Raw genomic sequence first — 22,916 nt, 5'->3', positions numbered from 1 at the left:
TGACGAAACTATTTATAATGAAATTTATTACTATACTCATAGATAAGATGTAAGCTTATACAATATTTTTACATCTAGACAATTTTAATTACTAGACCGTTTAACGTTCGAATAATATTTAAATATAGTATAACGTTCCAATTCACATAACATTGCAAATAAATGTTTAACAATATATTTACAAAATAATTTCATAAACAATATAAGTAATTTATTCAATAAAATATTATTTGATAATTAAGGTATAGCATATCTATTTTATAAGTAACATTTAATATTTTAGTAATAATTAGAAGTTCTAAATAGCATTCAATTATAAAGTTTTATAACTTAAATAGATATTTATATTTTTATCAGCTAAGTACACGAATATTTACCTTATTTATAGTTTTCTATTAGTTGCCGTAAACTTAGGAAAAGCAAAATAATGCTTAGACATACAGCCAATGTTTCCAAGTAAAGCGACTAACAGGAGCGCCGCCGCGGATGGCTTCATGTTCAGATTCCGGCGATATGCAGCAGGCGATACGCTGGAATGAGCAATAATGACATCAAATGAACTCGTTTATTACTGTCATAACAGTAACATAGGACAGTGGTTAAGAAAAATATGCATAATTTTGAACTATAAGTTATTAATTTATTTACCTATCTGTTTCATAATACATCTATATTATATTATAGTTACAAACATAAATCGCTTCTGAGTAACAACCATAGATATGGACAATTATTTATACATTTCCTGCCAAAATGTATTTGGCGGGAAATACATAGGTGACGTGAGAGTCGGCCATTTTGCAAAACTATTCCTCCTATAAGCGACTTCACTTTGGCAACTAAAAAAATTGCGCAACTTTTACTGCAAGGATGTTATCGTCTTCAAAAAAGTGACAATTATCATACATAACCAAAGACATTAAACGATATAGTTACTTAGTTATCTTAGAACTATTTGTACATAACCTATAAATTGACAAATCTCTAGCACCCTTAATATATACATACACGGAATCTGATATTACCTGTCTAAAAGTACCAGGCGTGGACACGATCTTGTAGATGGCGACGATGGGTATCATGAGAATGGAGGAGCAGGCCAGCCCCCAGCCCAGCACCACGGCCCACGGTGGGTACGTGTAGTGCTGGTATTGTAGTGGCTGTTGATATAACAGCCCGAAGACTACCACACCCTAGAAAGAATTAGTTTATAGCACCCAACTCTAGTCGGTCATGCTTGTTTCATTTTATGAATAATAGTTTGTGACGGTGATTCAGCCATGCTTTATAAAGTGATAGATGCACTACTGACTCGATATTATTCTTAATTCCACTAACCGACTTAATAAAAGAAGAGGTTCCCAATCCGACGTATATATATTTTTATGTTGGTTACAATAATCAGTATTTATTAAGTGACTAATAAAATTGCTAGCTTGATAAATACTTGAACAAATATACAAAAACAATACATACTTATATAAAGGTCATATTTAGTCACTGACTTCAAAATTGGTTACCAGTATATACCTCTTATGTTAATTTTTTTGGGTTTTGACATAAATTTTTTGTTTTTGAAGTTTAATTTTTGTTAAGTACTTAAATAGTTTTGACGCGTTACATAATTTAAGTAGTTTAAAATATAGATCACTATATATTATGATGGACATACTTCTTTCATTTTAAATAAGAATAATGCTTACGATGATAAATATCGGACTGACGAACTTCCAGCATATCCTCCAGTAGATCCCCGGACGGAAGCCAAGCATCTCTTCGACGTCATCCGAGAAACGTTTCAGACCTGCAAATGGTGTAATTAGTAAATCAATATAGAAAAGCATAAATAGAAAAACAACTTTTCACTTATATCCATCCCATGGTTGTCTTTAAAGAGTAAGATCATCATTTGTACTTTGTTCTCTTTCTTGTGGTGTTTATAAGTCACTCATGTACAAGAAAGTATTATCTACTTATATAAATAAAAATCAGTTGCCACATATACTACGTAAGGTCATTATTACTAATAAGCGGCTCGACCGACTTCACTGACTCCGTTTTCGTTATGTCCCTGATAATCAGGAAAAAGGTTCCACAAAAAAAATCTACAGAAAGGTTGTCAGTTTGAGTGATATTTTTGTATGAAAATATGTTTTCGTACACGTGATTTCAATACTTAAACAAATTGAGAGTTTATATAGTTCCAGTTTCCAGTTTGTATCATAGGATAATTTTCGACCCGATAGGTGGCGCTGCTGTCGAGACCTAAAGGTGAAAAATATTTTATACAAAATATGGTATGTGGCAACGTCTGCCGGGCCCACTAGTAAAATTAATAAATCTTACCATAGAACCAGGAAACAGCCAAAGCTTCAAACAGGGCAGAGCACAGTAGAGATATACCAGCGGCGTAGGTGTCCAAGAGGTGAAACATGTAGATGCCTCCCTGCAATATATTAAACTTATGGATCTTCTTGGTTTAAGGCGTTAAGTAGACGCTGTCTTTTGTTGCTAAGAAACACTAAACTGTTATGAAACTGATAGATACTGATATTATTAAACCTGTGGAAACAAATGCCAGTTTCACACCAGTATATCTTAGCAACACGTTGACAGCGTCTGCGTTGTGACTTATAGAACGAAATAACTTTTTTTTGATACATTGGGTACAATTGTATCGATTGAATTTAATTGTATTGATTACCGGAGTAACGTTGATGCAAGCGACGCAGAAGGATACACAGACGACTAGTAAAGTGAAATGCTCTCGACGCAACCAGTGAGCTCCACTGGACCTCGCCTGGTCCAGCAGACCGGTAATGACACATTCCAACCCACCCATCTGTGTAGAATATTATTATCTTAAGTATATGATTCAAAAACATTATTTGGCAACACAAACATAAAATAATACGAAAAAATGATTTTCCTATTTTGACGTCACTAAAAAAAACAAGATAGGAGAGCACACAATCTACAACACGATGTTGTGATTTGAACACAGATATCATCAATTCGTATTTTCATATTTCAGGCCATTACTTAGTTTTATAGCGTCAAAATCTTACCCCAGAATCTAAACCGAGCATAATCAGCATAAAGAAGAACAGCATTGCCCAAAGACTTGCTCCCGGTAGAGTTGCCACCGCTTCGGGATAAACTTGAAACACCAGTCCAGGTCCTAAAATGAAGACACGCAGAATATCTTCTGCAATTATGTTCTGATGGATGTATTCATATAACATATCATACCATGGAACTTTGGATATTACACTAAACAGGATTGAACTATCATTGTTTCATAGAACTCTGTGTTAAGAATTGTTTCAAAAAAGTGGAAAGGTAAAGATGACTCTTAAACGGTGTGCCACTCTTTGTTATTAACCCTTTTCCATCAAAGCGGTACTAAAATAACCTGAGATAACTAAATGACACTATTGGTGGCAACTGGCAGCATCCTCATAGGTACCAAACTAACTCTAACAATCTTATTTGCTTCAATTCGTGCAGTTAACGAGGGAGCAGGAGCTGAGGTATAGCTACCGTCGTATTAGCCCTATTAGTGTTACAGTGCCTCCGAACTTTAGGGGCCCGTCTTGGCTAATACCTACATTAAACTAAGCGGGCGCCTAAAAGTTCGCACTGCCCTGGATTGGCCTCAACAATTTTTTATATAGGCCCCTTTTATAGCAAGCTACGTCACTCAACAGGAGACCCATTAAATTGTGATTTATTTTTTATTTTTACATACCTTTTTCGAAGATTTAATAGATAGGTATCATGCCATAAAAATTACCTTCTGTAGCCACTGAGGAAATCGGCACTCCTTGCTTGTACGACATGAAGCCAAGGTAAGTAAAGATCACGAAACCGGAGAAGAACGAAGTGAAACAGTTCACCAAAGTTGTGACCAAGCAGTCTCTGCATGAACGAACGGAATAATATAGTTTTCTTTTTTAATTGGTTTACAAAATGAATAAATACATTAATCTTATTTATAGAATTTGGTAAGATATTTGACATTTACCTAAAGATTTAACTTGAAATTGGTCTATTAGTGTGCTCTATAAACTTAAGTAGTTAGATACATTACATAGATCACAAATCAGAGAAGGATTTAAAAAGGCAGTCTTATCTAGTTGTTATGTTATATATTTACCTATAGCAGTTGTTATGGAAGGTATTATAGCTGGCATAGGAAAGGTGAACTCCAAATCCAGCGCCAACGGAGTAGAAAATTTGGACAGCGGCGTCTACCCACACCTGGAAGGACAAAGGAATGCTATATCAGGATAGAAGTTTAAATAGCTATAGAGATTAATATCCCAATAGCCCTAAATTTAGCCATTATTTGCAAAAAGAAGAAGACCGAATATGTCAGCTCCCAGAGATTTAATCTATCATAATAAAGTTATGTTTACTATCGCTAATAACATATTCCGTAATAAGGTTTGGAATAATATGACAGCTTATAGAATAAAGCTATAAAAAGCAAGACATTGGGGTTAAAAACAAATACACTGCAGATAATTAAATTAGGTTAATCATTAAAACCATGATCATACCTGTGTATCCTTAAGTCTGGTGAGTTCTGGTTGCAGATAATACGCTATGCCTCGAGTGGCACCAGGAAGCAACAGACCCCGAGCTAACAATATCGACAGTACCACGTATGGCATTGTAGCTGTCATCCATACTACTTTGCCTACAAGAAAAGGAATTATAAAGACTTACCACTATTATAATTTCAAAGTCACAGGTGAAGACTAGTCCTATAAGGCGATGTACAGATGCTTTCAACGTATCTTCGAGTAACGCTACGTTATTTACGAAATAGATAACTGATTAAACAACTTCAGGTATCTTTGCTACCTTCAAAAGTGGCTTCAGTAATTTCACCAACTTTATGTTTCGTAGCATTGTAGGTTACTAAAGTTATTGAAGCAACTATCAGTTTCAAAATCTAGAATCCTTTCTCGGCACCAAGTTGCAGCGTCTGCACGGCACCTAATAGGCATTCTGACTTTCTTACAAAACTTGGAAATGTTTATGCAAACTTACCCGAACTCTTGACTCCTTTGAAAAGAGAAAGGTAAAGCGTCACATAAACCAATCCCAAACAGACAGCCAGTTGCCATTTCGGAAAGCCCAAGTCGTTAAGTCCTTCTGAGTGCTGCATTTCCAGGACAGCACGGCTGTAAGAAGAAACAATGTTACAGTGTAGAGGGATAATATAAAAAAGGATAGAAAGAAGAAGCATGAGACAGATCTAAAATAAAAGCTGGAGGGCCAACACTAACTTGTCCAGATTTTTCGAATTAACTATGAGTTGGATCATAGAGGTTTCATGATAATAATATTTAATTAGCTCTGAGGCATGAGTGAGATGCTAGAAGAATCTTAAATATATTAAAAAGTTCGAGGCGTTTCAAATCATCTGATAGTATTGAACTTCGAAGATAGGTACTTATGTTTCCTGCTTAAGGTAAGTTTACAAATTTAACATTTATTTTGCACAAATTATCAGTACTAATACTTACAAAAACTGTACATTTTATGAACCCGATGAAAAAAATTATTGACTCTCCGAAACACTATAAAATATTTAAATACTTACTGAAAGAACTCGGAGGCCGGGGTAAAATGCGATAAGGGTCCTTGGTACTTCACATCAGTTCGGTTGGTTGCGTTCAGCCGAGCCGCGTCCCAACACTGCTCCGTGTTCCAGGAGTTGTCGCAGTGCACCCACGGGAGCTCGGAGCGGGCTGATGATATTAGGAAGTAGAACGCCCATCCTACGCGAGGATAACAACTATACATACGTGGACATACCGCATTCAAAAGTAAACTGGGAGAACTTATTATATTTACAGGCGGCTGATTTGTGTTTGAAAATATAAATTATATACCTTTGTACTATTTTTTAAATAAACTGAAAAAGAATTAAATTCATAAATCGTCTTTGTTTTACCAATCACTGATTAATATATTTTAAAACAGAGTTCCACGAACATGTAGGTATATCTGTCTGAACGCGATAAACTCAAAAACAACCTAACGGATTTATGAAATTTGGTATGGACATAGTTCGATATCTTAGGAAGGACAAAGGCTACTTTTATTCCGGGTAAATATATACTTAGCGGCAGTTTAATCCCAGAAAACCTGTTTAATGCGTGCGAAACCGCGAGCAAAAGCTAGTTATAATTATAATTGAGTACGTAGTACTCTAACACAAATATTAGTCATTTACTATGGTTTTTGCAGTCCAAATATTATATTCTGGCTTTTTAGTCTCTTTTCAGCGCTTAACAAAGATCTGCCAAAGATTTAAGTGGCGCTGATATTTCAACGACAATAACAGGAGAGGACGGAAATGCAACTATTCTTGCACAAACTCAGAGACAAATGACTCAAATATTTTCCACTTTTTGCTCGATGTCAACCACAGATTTCAATCCTATATCATTTTGGAATATTCAATATAAATTTTGCGACTGAAAGGTCAAATTCACAATATTAGATTGAAGCTTGCGGTTGTTCGGAATTTCTCAATTTTCATTCATTGAAACAGTGGTTTTAGTTATGATCTTGCTTGCAAGTATCTTTGCATTTGTATCAGAATATTCTAGAATGTATTGCGATATTAAAATATGACATGAGTTACGTAGATATGGCACATAAAATATTCAAAATGCCTGTATTATTGAAACATTACATGCCCATTAAAACAATGTAACTTACACGAATAAATTTTAAATTTTGGTAGCGTTCCAAACGACCAATTAGATCATAATATTTTAGGGCTATCGGTTACGGTGTAGCGTTGATAACATATTACATATTGATAAGACATTAATTGATAATAGACTATTATAGTAATACGTATAACGATGGTTTGCGGCAACGCGTGCTATAAATAGGATCATATTTAGCACCATACGAATCTGAGGAGTTTATTCTATACTAGCTTTTGCTCGCGGCTCCGCCCGCGTTATAAAGTTTTTCAGGCTAAAGTTTTCCATTATAAAAGTAGTAGTTTCCCGGGAGCCTATGTTCTTCCCAGGGTTTCAAACTGTCTCCATACCAAATTTTATCTTAATACGTTGGGTAGTTTTTGAGTTTAAGACGTTCAGGCAAACGGATGCAGCGGGGGACTTTGTTTTATAATATATTTTTTAGAACTTTTTAAGAGGAATAATCCCGACATACATCATTGTTGCATAACTTTAACCGTTTACGCAGCGCACGCAACGGAAGCTCTCAAAACGAATAAATTGTCCCCGTATTTGTAACATGTATCATTACTGCTCCGCTCCTATTGGTCATAGCGTGATGATATACAGCCTATAGCACCCCACAAATAAAGGGCTATCCAACACAAAACGAATTTTTCAGTTCAAACTGGTAGTTCCTAAGATTAGCCATTACTGCTCCGCTCCTATTGGTCATAGCGTGATGATATATAACTTAGAGCACTCCACGAACAAAGGGCTATCCAACGCAAAAATATTTTTTCAGTTTGGACCGTTAGTTCCAGAGATTAGCCATTGCTGCTCCGCTCCTATTGGGTATAGCGTGATGATATATAGCCTATAGCAATCCACAAATAAAGGGCTATCCAACGCAAAAAGAATTTTTCAGTTTGGACCGATAGTTCCTAAGATTAGTAAACAAATATAATGAGAAAGCTTCGAACTGCTAAGCTATCGGGAGTTACACATGTCATTGTGAGTCAACCATAAAAGATAGACATATGCTGTCGTGGGATATTTTTACATAATTTTAAGGAGAACATTTCCGTCATACATGATTTCTATGTAGCTTTAACCATTAAGGTTGCACACGCGACGGAAGCTTAAAAATGGAGTAACTTCTCCCGTTTTCCCAACATTTCCCTTCACTGCTCTGCTCCTATTAATTGTAGCGTGATGAAAAGTATACTATAACCAGCACAGGAGTATGACAAATAATTGTACCAAGTTTCGTTAAAATCCGTCGAGTAGTTTTGTTTCTATAACGGTTATACAGACAGACAGACAGACAGACAGACAGACAAAAATTTTACTAATTGCATTTTTGGCATCAGTATCGATCCCTAATCATCCCCTGATAGTTATTTTTGAAATATATTTCATGTACAGAATTGACCTCTCTACAGATTTATTATAAGTATAGATAGAAGATAGATAGATGACAGAACAGAGCCATAGTTATGCTTTATAAAACACAATTTATTTTCTAGAACATTCCGGGGACCTAAATGTCTCCTTCATTACCTAATCTGATTCCTTGCCATCAAGACCGAGAACACTTGGTCTCTGGTATCATAAATGGTATTGGACGATGAATAACACTGCACTGGTTATTTAGTAGGTCTTTTATTGTCCAAAACCGAAAATAAAGCAGCTAGACCGGAATGGTAACATTATCTTAAAAATTCTTTCGTGTAGAAATATAGATATCAACTCTTTATTGAACACCACATAAGTAACAGAAAAAAACACACAAATATACTTATTAACTATATCTAGTGTAACAATAGGCGGTCAGTTGCAAAAAGCGCTCTCTTCCGAACGTTGGAATATGGGTTTATTTTTATGTAATGTAATTGATAAATAAAGACGTAATCATGTATATGCATATACCTATATACATTTACGTAAAAATAAATATAAACAAATAATATGTGCATAAAATAATTGATTATGATTTAATATAAGTTTACTTTTTATGTTATTAAGACTGGTAGAGCTACAACATTATGTAAGATGGTCGGTCTCGTTACAACGATTCTTTTAAAGTTGTGTTAAGTGCTAGATAAAGCTATTTAAAAAGAAATATTTACCTATGATAACATTGTAGTAAAAAGACACGTAGAAAGCCACCATGACTGCGCAGAATCCGACACCTAAAACAATAAAACATAATTAGTATCATTAACTATGCACTAAAAATGTTAACCACAAACATACCTTTGAATAGAGGACAAATCTTCCATAACGTGATGGGCCCTTGCCGGTTGTATTGACCCAAAATGAGTTCCATGTAGAATAGAGGGACGGCTCCGAACACTAACATGAGAGTGTAGGGAATCAGGAATGCACCTGTACGAACGAAGGAAGCAATCAATTACAAAGGTGAGACATTATACATTGTCAATCTATTGTAGAAATTGCTTTTTCTGTCATCAAGAATCAAGAAACTACGTATGAAGGATAATACAAATTAAAACGTCCTGTTAGTATGAAAAAGTTTATTTTAATCTGAACAACCGACTTAAATAATAATTAAAAATTTCAACGACTTTCTGCTGCAGAGAAAGGATTATAAAGGTTATGAAGAAATTAAAATTGCGGATATAAAATAACTTTATTTATGTTTTAAATAAAGGCGTAATTTATATAATTTTATAATAAAACATAGGTACTATGTAAAAGTTGAACTCACCTCCGCCATTCCTGTAACATAAGTAAGGAAACCGCCACACGTTCGCAAGGTCAACCGCGAACCCAATTATGGACAAGAGAAAATCCGCACCAGTCCCCCAAGTTTCACGGCCGTCTGTTGTTTCTAAAATTTTAAAAAATAAGTAAAATGTCTGGGTTGTTATTTGAACTCAATGTTGGAAAATATATTTTTTCAATCTAACCACCTAAATATTGAGAATTAGTAAAAATATGTACATAGGTGAACATAATTAATTATTTTTCATCTATTTTCGGAATACAGTCGTGAAATTTGAAAGTATATTTATTGGACTTAAAATACTACCAATCAAATTTATTATTACGCAATAAGTTATATTAAGTATACTCTATAACCCTTTGCTAGAGCAACGTAAACTACACACCTTTATTAGTAAATCTTTGACTAAATAATTAGAGTCTCATATGTTTTTATAATGTTGACGAAGGTTTCCCTTGAACAGAAAATCAAAACTGTTATTTACGTGAAGTTTTAATTTCACTTTAGTGTGACAATAATAATAAGACAACTTTTCCAATTAAATAAGCAGCGCGAGTATAAACACTGAATTCATTCTGTTCATACAAAATTGACGAAAATTATCATTATTTAGCATGAACTCATTATTTTTGATAACCCGATTCCATTTTATAGCAAAAGTATGTAGAATCAAGTAATTTTTATTGTTAAATATAAAGAATATAATAATATTATTTCGCACGAAAAAAATGCAAAGCCTAGACTCTTGTGGTAATTATTAGCAACAAGATTCACAGGCGTCAAGTTTTTTGTTTTTCAAAATTATTTTATATTTAAAATGATGGACCGTCTACTACGAATTTTTTTTATACTTATATTGGTAAAATGAACTACCCTATGTCAGTCGTCTTAAAAATCCACTCTATATAATATTATCTTCCAACTTTTACGTCTCTATTGTATTTAGTAGAAAAACTGTCAAGACAATTAAAAAGGGATTGTTCGCAAACAAGATACTTTGTTTTTATTTTTTATCTTTCCAATATAGTATAGATAATATACAAATTACCAGGTTTAATACTGTTCGCCCTTAACCGCTTAGAGGTGTCGGTGTAGAAGCATTCTTCTTCAATCTGAATTTTAGGCTCTTCTGAGAAAAATAAACTTATATTAGTAAGGTAAAGTTATGTTCAATTGTTTAATTTATTCCCCTCCACTCTTTTCTTCAACAGAACCATGCATAGTGGAAGCCACAGCTCGATGGTTAAAACCTTCACGGCCCAAACGCATAGGTTCGCCAACTCTTTACTATGACACACCATTAGGCTTTGGAATAGTTTGCCTGGGCGTGTACCTTCTTCCTATAGCCCTGAGTCCTTCCGTAGTAGCGTGAAGAAACCTCTTAGTAGGCCGGCATGATTGTGTAGAATGGTCTGAGATAGCCATCTGTTGCCAATCGATACTTTATCTGGACGGCGTCGCGCTTACCATCAGGTGTAATTCACAGCCACGGATCTTTTTCGAGGCGGGGCAACATCTGGTAAATGCCGCCACCATCCACCTTTATTTTTACCTTTGTCATCATCATCATTTCGGGCCCCGCGGAACATCATTTATGTGTTTATGGCAAAATTGCGTTAATGATAAGTTGGGTATTCGTCTGCCAAGTTTGAATTTGCCGCCATCTGACTTCGCCGCCCGGGGCATGGGCCCCGGCTTGCCCCCCTCTAGATCCGGCGCTGGTAATTCATTTCCTTTGCCGAGCTCGATTAAAAAGAAATATACTAAATTTATGTACTTACTTTTATAGCAAGACAGAGTGACAACGGATCCTTTCGTAGATTTATGATCTGTAATAAAAATTCATTAGTTAAATAATATTATGGGAGACATCCAGCAGGAACAATGCAAATAGATTTATTATCTATCAATTAAAGGTTGGTGTCGTATCAGTATTTGTAATACACTTATAAGGTAGTATGACCACAATAGCCTGTTTCCTAACATGGTCCACTACACCAATTTCTTTTGTGTTACAAAATACTATGATTTTTGTTAGTTATTTTATTATTAAATTTGAAAATATGTAAGAATACGTTGATATTTAATCAAAGAGATTTTAAAATTAAATGGGCTATCAATGATACCGTTACTTTAGTAATATTTGTTGCAGAAATTCATACATTTTGTTTCAATCAATTCAAGAATAAGAATAAAAAAAAATCTTATTCTCCAAGAAACTCACAAGGGAAACCACAACTATACTTTCAAAAATCACCAAAACATACCCTAAAATTAAACCATCAAATTAATACCTCATTCTTACGGAATACCTCGCCATCCCGTGAGATCTTAATAAAGCCAAGCATCCGTCCCTGCACCGCATAATGGGATGCCGATGCGGAAAAATTCCGCAATAATTCCGCAGAGGTGCCAACTCCATATTGGAATTCAAAAATGGAACCCGCTAATATCGGCCGCGCTTTGCCGTACGAAATGGAATTTTACATGTCTAATTGAATATTTTTAGTTATTTGTATTAGATTTAGAACCGCATGTTGATTATATTTATTCTGTAAGAAAATACTATTTACTCTAGAAACACTATTCATTACTAAGCTTGTAAAGGATAGCAATAAACAACATTAAATATAAGTACCTATTTTTCCAGAGCCATAACAAATAAAAAAAAAACCAAATAATATAGATTAATACTAAAGAATTGGTATATTATATTATATAAATTAACAATTTTATAAGCATGACTCTACATAGAGCAGAACCTTGCAGACTTTTAAATAAAAAGAAATGATTAAAAACATTATTTAAAAGAAATAAAGCAATACTGAAACATAATGTATACCTAAAAAATCAGCATACACATTCTAAAAGATCTTCGTCATTTAAAAAGATATCAATTTGAAAGAGCTCATCAAAAGGTAATCAATAGGTGGGTAATAGAGGTCACCGGGCCCTCAGGGAAACTTCCTGACAGAACGAAAATTACTTACATTCAGACCTTAAAAATAACCAATCTTTCTTGTCATTGAATTTTAAGGACTGTCATGGTAATAATACGCCGCGCCGTGTTTAAATGTTCTGCCCGTATCAGAGGACTTTGTTATAATATATTTTTAACTAGCGACCCGCCCGGCTTCGCACGGGTGCAATGCTGATACTAAATACACTATAGAAAAACTGTGAACGTTATATATAAAAACATAGCGGCCCGCTCTGGCTTCGCACGGGTATAACATAACAAAATAACAGTATTTCTCCACTATTTAATGGATATTATTATTATACATATAAACCTTCCTCTTGAATCACTCTATCACTTAAAAAAACCGCATTAAAATCCGTTGCGTAGTTTTAAAGATTTAAACATACATAGGGATAGAGAAAGCGACTTTGTTTTATACTATGTAGTGATAATCATTTATTAATTGTATTTTTTTTATACGCTCGAGGCAAAATGATCCCACTGTGCCTGATAACTGTAAGTATTGTAGTGGAGTGTAACTGTAAGACTGTAAGTGGAGTGGGGTCCAATAGAATGTCGACTGACGAAAGGATTATCCCTCGACAGTTGAGACAACTTTGCCGGCCTGTCTGAACCGCATATACACAGGCTGATCCTGGAACGCGACACACTTATGTGGGCCAATATGGCATAGTTAATTAAAGTTTAATAATACAAAATAACTCAATAAATATCAATGGCCTTTTAACTGCATGAAATGTTACTGCGCGATATACCGAAATACTTCAAAAATATTACATTTCTACCAAAACATGAATTCGGATGAAACACTTCAACCATCGAAGCGATAAAAAAAATCTCTTGGTGTTGCAAGCAATTTAACCGTGAAAAAATATATTAAACTGGACCGTAGGTGATGTAGAGTGCTCCAGTGTTGCAAGTTATTGCCACTTCAATGTTTATTTACTTCGGGTTTGTACTTCCGTACTACGTTTGTTATTGGAGAAACTGTTTTCTTTATTATCTCGGGCAATTTAGTGTGATGCTCTGATTTGTTAATTTAAAACAGTTCGACATACCTATTAATATGGATGTAAACCGCGTAGTGATGAGTTAAATGTACCATTAAATACAGATCCTGAGATAGTTATAGTAAGTCCCATAAATTTTATATCAATTTGGATACTAGAAAGAAGAGAATTCTTTCTTTCTCTTCCCCTTCCATGGGGAAAGTGGCAACCTTCAGGCGGTGGGGACTAGGCAACCGCCTAGAGCTTCTTACTTCGTCATGCCTGTTCTTTCATTTTCGTTTTTTTTACAAAATTACTACCCTGATAAGCAAAGCACCAACAACGATATTTATAAAATCGAGCATAATTTTTTGCTCCCGGCTTATGCATTGCGACGGTAAAAGCCGCCACTGCATAGAGGAACGCTATATCAAGAATAACAGTTATAAATTTATGAAGGCTGATAAAACACTTACCAAATGCCCTCGGCGTGCTGCTGGCCGAACAGTAGCCATCGTCGCGGACGCTTCTGCCTCCAGGAGTGCCACTGGCCCCGCGGCTCAGTAACGCTGGACTAGCTCGCTGTTCTTCGTACGATGGAGCAGTATGTGTGACCACAACAGTGCCGCTGAGACTCGCCTATGAAAAAAAATAATTCTAAAATCCAATATTTTTAAAAACATAAATTAATAAAATGAGGCTTGTTCATTGATCTATATATATTTATATTAGTCCAACGCTTGACTTATTTCTAAGATTCCTCGCGATCGTCTTCCGACGTCTTCATTAAGTGTGTGTGCGTGTGAAATTATTGTTATAATTATTTCAATGTTTATGCTCTATGATTTTGTCTATGTTTTCATCTATAGTGTATCCTGCTTATGTGCCTTTATTTGAAATAACAACAAATAATTTGATCGTTGTTCCTGAACACGACGTAAGTACAGTTATTTATGGCTAGTAAATAGATTTACTTGTTTAGGTAGTCTTACCTCGTAAAAAAATGTACGATAGAAACGTTATTGCACAAATCATTAAAATAAATAATGCCCAAGTGGGTTTTGGCACGTAATAGACCCCAACATACTTTTTTTTATCAATTTACAAGCAAATGAAACATATTCCCAATACGGCGAATGCCAAAAACTATTTACTCGGTACGCTATATAATTTGGATCTACAATTTACATTAACTAATTACTCAGTTCATAATCATCCCTACATTAGACAAGACAACAGATAAGCGGCGGCGCCTTGACTCTTAAACCATCTAGGGGCCGATGGGTGATTAAGATTACCTAACAGAGTTATAAAGCAATAATGTGATAGAGAATTAGCTTAGTCATTAGCGCCACATTCTATATTATATCTTATATTAAACTATTATTTTGTTTTTATTAGTGTAGATTTTTCTATAAATTATAATTACTCTACAGCCGTTTTCAATAAACGATTCCAATTTCAATTTTTAATCCGATTCCGAGGATGAACCAATTAAAATAAATCATTTGTAAGTATGTCAAAAAACGTTATTCTGATTGGTCGGTTAATGAGATAGATCGAAGAAAAAGATTAAGATCGTTTATTGAAAATGGCGGCTAGTTGACAGCTTAGCAACGGACGGCTCACTATAGTAGCTAATAACTAGGTAGCTAACAGTGGCGAAAGGTGACATTTTCCGAAAGGGAACCGGACACAGCATATAAATACTAATATCCATAAACTCGATCTGTAAATCATTGTAATAGTAATTAGATTATATAAAAAGGCAAGCCAACAGGAATAGGGTTGGTAGCAACACCACTACTTTGAGTTACCTACACTGCATTACCTAGGGCTGTAGCTAAAACGTCTTGCTATAAGCGTAATGCTAATAGAATACACAAAAAAATGGTATTAAAATAGGGGGCCTTATTCCGTATATAGAGGCGAATCCGTAATTTTGCAATTACGCGCGTTCTATTCGAAGAACAGCTTCGAAAGTCGTATAGGTCAGAGTTAAACAAAATAACTTATTTACTTATACGACTATTACAACTGCCCTTCGATTAGAACGTTCGTAATTGTAAAAAGACGGATATGCCCCCGTAGGCGGAATAGGGCCCCCCTGATCTTAACATATTCGATCGATAAGTCTATCGCTTGGATATATCGATGATATTCAAAAACATTTTATGTTTTCTTTTAGCTTTAACAATTGTGGAAAGGCGTCTTCGATACGACTCATGAATTGCATTTATCTTCCTAACAGTTAGTAATTATATCGGCTGCAATATCATTTAAATGAAAACAAAAAATACGTACGTAGGTAGGTACAATTGAATACATAAAAAATTCATTCCATTGAATAAATTCTAGTCAAGTACTGACAGGTAAGAGTTCAATAGGTGTTCGTGAATGTAAAGGCTGTCCAGTTGGAGGGTTCGTATCAGGGTTAAACTCAATCGTATTACTGTCAAAAGTGTCTCACACACGCATGTGACCTGTCCAAGTTGTCGCATAAACAGATTTCTCCAGAATTATATAGGTAGGTTACGTTAAAGGAACTATAAACGATATTGATATTCATGTTTATGATTTAGAGATTTAAATTTTATTTATCTCGGAATCTACTAATTGGATTTCTGAAAATTCTTATACAAGTGGGAACCTAGATTATGAAATTACAATTTATGGGCGGAAAGACAATGCAAAATTCACACGCATTAGCTTACGCGTACATGTATACTATTCCTATCGAAAATGGTTGGATATATATTTTTTTTTATTTAGGCAAACGTTTCATATTGAAATAAAACGCGTCAAGTAGTAGGGGAGAAATCCGAAAAAAAATGTTTTATTTCAATGCTACAGAATCCTATATCATTTATTGACCACATATGTTCCACGAAAATAGTAAAATACATTGAGTATATTTAACGACGGTAAAAGACCCAGGAAAATAAATATACAAACCATAGTAGGAACTTTATCGTAATCCTTGTCATAGCTGCTAGGTCTTGGGCGCGAGGTTGGCAGAGCGCTCGTCAAGTCTGGCTTGTGAACGGTCGCATCGCAGCTGTCCTGGTCCTGAACAAAACGAGCCGAATTAGAAATACTGTATAAGCAGGGGCGTAACTAACCACCGTATCAGCTGTATCAGGGATACGAGGCTCCCGAGCATTGGGGCCCATCATGGCCCATACCTACATAAAACTAAGCGGGCGCCCAAAAGTTCCCACTGCCCTGAAGAGCCGTCAACAAATATAGATATAGAGCCACTCTATGGCCAGCTATACTACTACCACTACTACTGTGTATAAGCGTTAATTTTCAGCTTGTGGTAGTTTATATTTCGTATCCGCCCAGACAACGACCATTGTACACAAGGTGTTAAAATCCGCCATAGTAACTAAGCCCCCTTAATGTCCCAAACAAACGCGACTCCGTGTCGTTTTATTGTGATTGGTTGCGAGAGTAACACGTGACTGATGCATTAGTCTCTCGACCAATCACAAACATCAAAATTAAATTACTTACGAGTTGAGTTTTTTGGGACATTCTAAGGGGACTGGTAAATGTGTCGCGTTCCAGGATCAGCCCGGAGACTGAAATTTGTGCCCGGATATGGGCTCACCCAGTATCACATCATGGGACAGAATAAACTGCCAAAAATGCATCTGATGCGCCTCTACCTACCCCATAGGGAATAAAACGCGTGAGTATATATGTAAGGAAATACGTTTATTTCGATATAACAGATACTAAATTATTGTTATTCATACAATCAGTGTATTTTGTATAGACTTTATCAGGAGCTACAAAACTATTCTTAAAGGTAAATAGTGAATAAGTCGAATCATAGAAATACAATTTCCGGCACGTGTCGAGTGACTGTGGGTGTTACTTCACGTGTATTGAAAGCGATTTGGAAAGGTGTTTTTGCTATGGGTAGCTGTTTACTGTGAATTGGAAGGTTATAAGTTCCGTTCCTGGGTCGGATTTGATTATTACTTCTTGTGGAGTTTCTCTTAGATCATTTAAACAACACTAGATCGCTTAAAAAGGATTATAGCAGTCAATAAGCAGGTAGCTGTCTTGGTTAAAATAAGTTAAAATCAACCCTGTATAATACGGCGTCATTTTGACATTATGTTACTAAACAACATACTTACTTATTAGTCCATTGAAATGTTACATTTTTTAGGCCTTACCTTGCGTTTTTTAGAGGACGCAATTTTATTTTTTTGAAGTGTAGGGGGGGTCAGTCTAAAGCTAAAACCAAGTTTGTGGGGTCGCCACCCTTGTCCCACGGCCGCCATCTTGAAAATAGGGGTTGAAATGGTTTTTACGATGTATCTCTTAAACTATTTATCTGACAAAAAAAATCTATAAACATTTTTTGTTGCAAATTAAATTCTCTACAACTTTGGTCTAGTAACTTTTGTCGTAGAACTATAAATAAAAAAGTTATAAGCGAAAATGTTAAGAAATTCAATGTTAAGCAATGTCCATTGCAACGTCATCAGAACGTGTGTTTATAAGGTTCATAATACTTTTTTTTGTACTCATTAATACCCAAATACCCAAGGGACCATTAGGGAACAAAAGAACATCTGCCTGCTATTATTATTATTATTTCTAACCTCTTATTAGGTTTTAGCTTTAAACTGACCCCCCCTACACTTCAAAAAAATAAAATTGCGTCCTCTAAAAAACGCAACCCCAAATGTAACTTTTCAATGGACTATATCTATTTGAAAATAACACTTTACAAGAAGTTACTTGAGTCGTAGATGTAAAATAAAAAACATATAAGTTTCGAACAAAATAAATATTAATAAAAAGTAATTTTAATTTTACGCGTCCTAATAACTACCTACTACTACTTTAAGAGAATTCGTTGTAGCGGCAGCATCATACTTTCAGTTAGAAACAAACTCACGCACTCGCCATATTCGAATTAAACTACAAAATGATAAAAAAACCAGAAACTAAAATCAGGACTTTTGGTAAAAATATTCGTTATGATGATTTTTGCCACAATATCAGCAAAGGTGAAGACGAGCATGTGCTTTTATTTAGTAACGCAATGTCAAAATGACGATGTATAGTATTCCAGTGCTGGGCACGGACCTCATCTCCTTCTGAAGGGTAGGGTTATTAAAATAAACATCGATTCCATTAGTTAAGAGCTAGATAGGATGAAACAACATACCAAACCACCGCGTGGTGACGATCCGCGCCGGGAGCCGCTGCTTGAAGACCTGTTGCTGGCCTCTGCAAACAAACAAGCATTTGGAAACAAAACGAGGCTCAGGGTTTCTGGATTTATCGGGTTTATAAACGTTTGCGAGAACACTTCCTACAGGGTTGCTCTGCTCATTACATGCGATGTCTTTCATCTTTTTATTAATTACATTAAATCTATTTTGTCTGCAATATAATAACATTCAAAAAACTTTAGAAGTCAAAAACAAGCGAAGTCTAGATTGTGATTTTATTAAAAATCAAATTAACTTAACATGAATGATTATTCATGAAGAATGTATAAAAAAATTACAGTTAATTTCATTTATCTAATAATATTGCAATTTAAACGTTCCAATCATCGCGTTATATTCAATACTTCAACATACTTCCTTAAATTCCAGATAATTTCACAAATATAACTCTGCATTACGGGGAAATCAATTGGGAACAATTATCGTGGACTCCCAACGCCACGCAGGTATCAATCATACAGCCACTTCAGCCGACTTCAAATTGCACTGCAGTTGTACGCAGAATCGAAACGGAATGAAAAACATTCGACCCACGACCTTTGGACTGATATTTAGACTTTAGTTACTGCTTTCTATCTATTATAGGAGTGGGGCAGAGACCCCAAGACGTTTGATGGTAAATGGAGCAGAGTCCAGATATAGTTTGGACTGACGAGAGACCCTCGGCAGTGAACACAATTATGCCGGTCTGTTATTGCATTAAATCTTGTTTTATAAATGATAATAATGTATTAATTCGGAAACATCACTTTTGTAAAGTTAATAAATAAACTTTCTAAACAAATCGTATTATTGAAATATTAGTTTTCACTAACAAATAATGCATAGTTTGAACGTTTGACTCTATATGCCTGAAATGCTTTACACGAATTCCTTGTAGTTTTAATACAGATGAGCATTAACAAAAGAGTTTTGATAAATTCCTTAACTGATTATTCAGTCAGAAAAAAAATATTCTTAGGATAAAGTACAACACAAATAACTAAAAATGACAGTTGTGTATATAAACTAGTCTACTTGTCTCACATCTTATTTAGTCATATTTTTTATGAATAACTTATAATAATATTTTCTCTTTAACTGATAAATCACTCCGTAAGCAATTACAAAACATTGCCATGTGCGTATTCTATTTATTATAAATATTTATTGAAAACAATTCTATAGCAATATTGCCAAAATATTTATTAAATAATGCTATAGCACATTGCCAATAAATTTACCAAAAATATTTAGTTATGCCGTGCTTGATAATCCTGTCCATAGACTTAAGTTGGTCAAGTATTTCGTTCCAATCATATTATATTAATCGAAGAGAAGCCACTAGAAAATAAAGTTCAACTTGCTCAGGGTAAACTTCCAATTGTAGAGAATTTACTTAGATTCTAAGGCTTATCTATCTTGCCTAAGCGCAAACGGCTATTGTAAACGCGCTGACGACACACGTTATTGACAGGTACAGTACTGGGTCTGCATCTGTATACATTCTACAATTGCGAAGTGTCCATATAACCCAATTCCTGCCGTCTTCCCTTTATTTAGAATTTATATAGAATCTAAATATACTTAGATTGATTTACAGACTCTATTTATGCATGTCAGTACCTATATATTGTGTCAGGTTTCCTTTCAGAAAAATGCACCTTTCGCCAATGATATACTATTTACAGCCTTGTTAACTTCAAATACAACTTACAAGCAGAAACGGGAAGTTGCTTGCGACTTCAGCTTCGTAATAAATTTTGTCCGAGATATAAAATTGCCTTCATCACATATTAAGTATGGTAATACAGAACATAGTCTATTTGTGTGCTAAATTATACTTCTATTCGTTTTGCGGTGTCGGCGTTGACTTTTATTAACTATCCAAATATTTTTACAAACTTTCACATTCATAATATTAGTAAAATTACCACGACTGGTGTCCCTGAGCTCGCCAGCTCCCACGCTGTTTCCCAAAACTGGCATTCCCGCCATCCCGGACGCTACGCTCGCCGCTCGTTCATTGCGTCACACCTGAACAAAAGAAACGACATTATTTCATTTTGTTGTTGATACTTACATATATAATAATAAATGAAAATGATTTTTTTCTGTAATATAGGTATATGTTTACTATAGACAAGCTAAGATGACGTTGGCCACATTACTAATAGCTCTCTCAATACAATGTTCAATGGCCGTCCCGTTTATTTCTTACCAGTGAATAAATACCACAGTTTCTAGAAATAATGTAAGTAATTATGAGGAAACCAAGTAATACAACACATTAATATACCTATTATATACGTGCAAATAGGAGTAAAGATATAAATCGTTTCGTTTTGAATTGACACTCACGGATAATTAAAAACAAAAGAAAATCTGCATTATTTTATTCTGTAGCTTTTTATACGTAGGTACACCATGGAACTCAATATGCCATGCTCAAATAAAGGTGAGATTAGAAGTAAGATTAACGTCATAATCGATTATATTATTACCAAACGAAATACACATCGTATTTTCCTCACAATGTTATGCATTTTTATACGAACAGAGCGGAAATGACGCTGCCTCGTCGCCGCATTAAATTCAAGAGTTAGACTCCGAGATTCCTTCAAAGTTTGTAAAGAAGTAGTGGGACAGACGTCGGAAAAACTCCAAGACTTATAAATACTTGAAACGTGCGATCTTGTAGAATGTGACCATGATAATACTGACGATAATATTTTAGCTGGAATTGGGTATATTATAGACATAATTAGGAAAAAGTTACTGTCCCTCATATGTCTGTGTACTGCCCTGATGGCGTAGATCTGCTGCGGTATAACTGACGCTAAGATATAGGTTTCTATACGCGAGTCAGGTTTTATATTGAGTTGTTCTAATTGATATTATTTACAATCCTGCTGAAAGTATTTTCCTTATTATATTTTTTGGCAGTAGACTGCTTCGATTGCGTAGTAGTATTGCGTGTATGACTAAAGCTCTTAAATCTTAGGTTCGAATCCCAGGTCAGGCAACATGATACAATGAACAGCATCAGGCCGGAGTCTTAAATTTGTGTCCGATATGACGAGGGATTTGCCCCTATCACGTCACGAGGCAGAGATAAAGGTGTGACGTGTGTGTGGGTGTGTGTGTGTGTGTGTGTGTGTGTGTGTGTGTGTGTGCGTGTGTTTATCTTTTTGATTGCAGCGGTCTTAGGGGAGACGAACAGGGCAACCACTTGGGACCTTGCGCTAGTGGGTTCTTCACGTTGTCTTGGCTGAGTACCTTTTTTTTCTTTAGCTATATCCCTTTAAAAAACAGAGTCAGTCTTCCTACGAAATTGTTAAAATCTAAAATCTTATTTCGCGTCGGCTTATGCCATCACTGATCTATAATTTAGCTTCCGCAACCAGTTTGGAACATTCATAAAACAAAATTCATCGTATTACCTGTTAATGTGATAGTATAGTTAATTACATTTCATCACGTGACTTCGCAAATTATCATAGATTTCAATGTGGAGGTCACACGAAATTAGGCTTTCAAGGTCGAAATAAAACTGACAAATAAACCTTGGATATTGAATTGATGGACATATCATATTTTAGGGAAATGCTTTGATTGCTTCATGTTTTAATTATCAGGCAATTTTTTTTTTGTTTACTGTAACATTCATGGGCGCCGCCAAGATTATTTTTAGGGAGGTGCATCTGCATCTGCACATATTTTTTTTTCAAATGAAAATCGCATGGGTATTTTTATATTATAATAATAAATAATAATATCAGCCCTGTATTATATACTTGCCCACTGCTGAGCACGGGCCTCCTCTACTACTGAGAGGGATTAGGCCTTAGTCCACCACGCTGGCCTAGTGCGGATTGGTAGACTTCACACACCCTCGAAATTCCTATAAAGAACTTCTCAGGTTTTCCTCACGATGTTTTCCTTCACCGTTAAAGCAAGCGATAATTCACAAAGAATACACACATAATTTATTAGAAAAATCAGAGGTGTGTGCCCTTGGGATTTGAACCTGCGGACATTCGTCTCGGCAGTCCGTTCCACAACCAACTAGGCTATCACCGCACATTTATATTATGCTAAACCATAATAAAACCTCTGTTTTCGATAGTTCCCATTGTCATTCAGTTATTTTTATTGTGATTTGTTCTGGACAGGGGCGTGCATATGCATGCACCCCTATCCCGGCGCCCATAGTAACGATAATAATGTGCG

General features: G+C 35.2%; 1 protein-coding gene across 1 annotated transcript; it reads right to left on the bottom strand.

The window, feature by feature from the left end:
* Positions 1–310: 310 nt before the first annotated feature.
* On the bottom strand, positions 311–20,703 carry LOC115448427 (sodium-dependent noradrenaline transporter). The gene is made up of 20 exons (XM_037442847.1): positions 20,618–20,703; positions 18,638–18,699; positions 16,396–16,509; positions 13,917–14,079; positions 11,250–11,297; positions 10,517–10,597; positions 9,451–9,573; positions 8,976–9,107; positions 8,849–8,911; positions 5,618–5,795; positions 5,062–5,195; positions 4,566–4,705; positions 4,160–4,263; positions 3,797–3,921; positions 3,069–3,181; positions 2,705–2,842; positions 2,347–2,446; positions 1,704–1,804; positions 1,026–1,193; positions 311–530 (listed from the first exon to the last, which is right to left on the bottom strand). Exons 1-20 carry the CDS (start codon positions 20,679–20,681, stop codon positions 432–434), a joined length of 2,250 nt encoding a protein of 749 aa, XP_037298744.1. The 5' UTR covers positions 20,682–20,703; the 3' UTR covers positions 311–431.
* Between the last annotated feature and the right edge of the window lie 2,213 nt (positions 20,704–22,916).

The sequence above is a fragment of the Manduca sexta genome, chromosome 4 (genome assembly GCF_014839805.1).
Source record: "Manduca sexta isolate Smith_Timp_Sample1 chromosome 4, JHU_Msex_v1.0, whole genome shotgun sequence".
NCBI lineage: Eukaryota > Metazoa > Arthropoda > Insecta > Lepidoptera > Sphingidae > Manduca > Manduca sexta.
Note: the sequence above shows the minus strand (reverse complement) of the source record. Positions and strands in the feature narration are given on the sequence as shown.

Coding starts and splice junctions, on each gene's coding strand:
- LOC115448427 (XM_037442847.1), bottom strand. CDS start 20,681: ATGGCGGGAATGCCAGTTTTGGGAAACAGCGTGGGAGCTGGCGAGCTC. Junction 10,598..11,249: donor CACTCTGTCTTGCTATAAAA/GTAAGTACATAA, acceptor TATTTTTCTCAG/AAGAGCCTAAAATTCAGATT. Junction 3,182..3,796: donor TTCCTCAGTGGCTACAGAAG/GTAATTTTTATG, acceptor TCTTCATTTTAG/GACCTGGACTGGTGTTTCAA.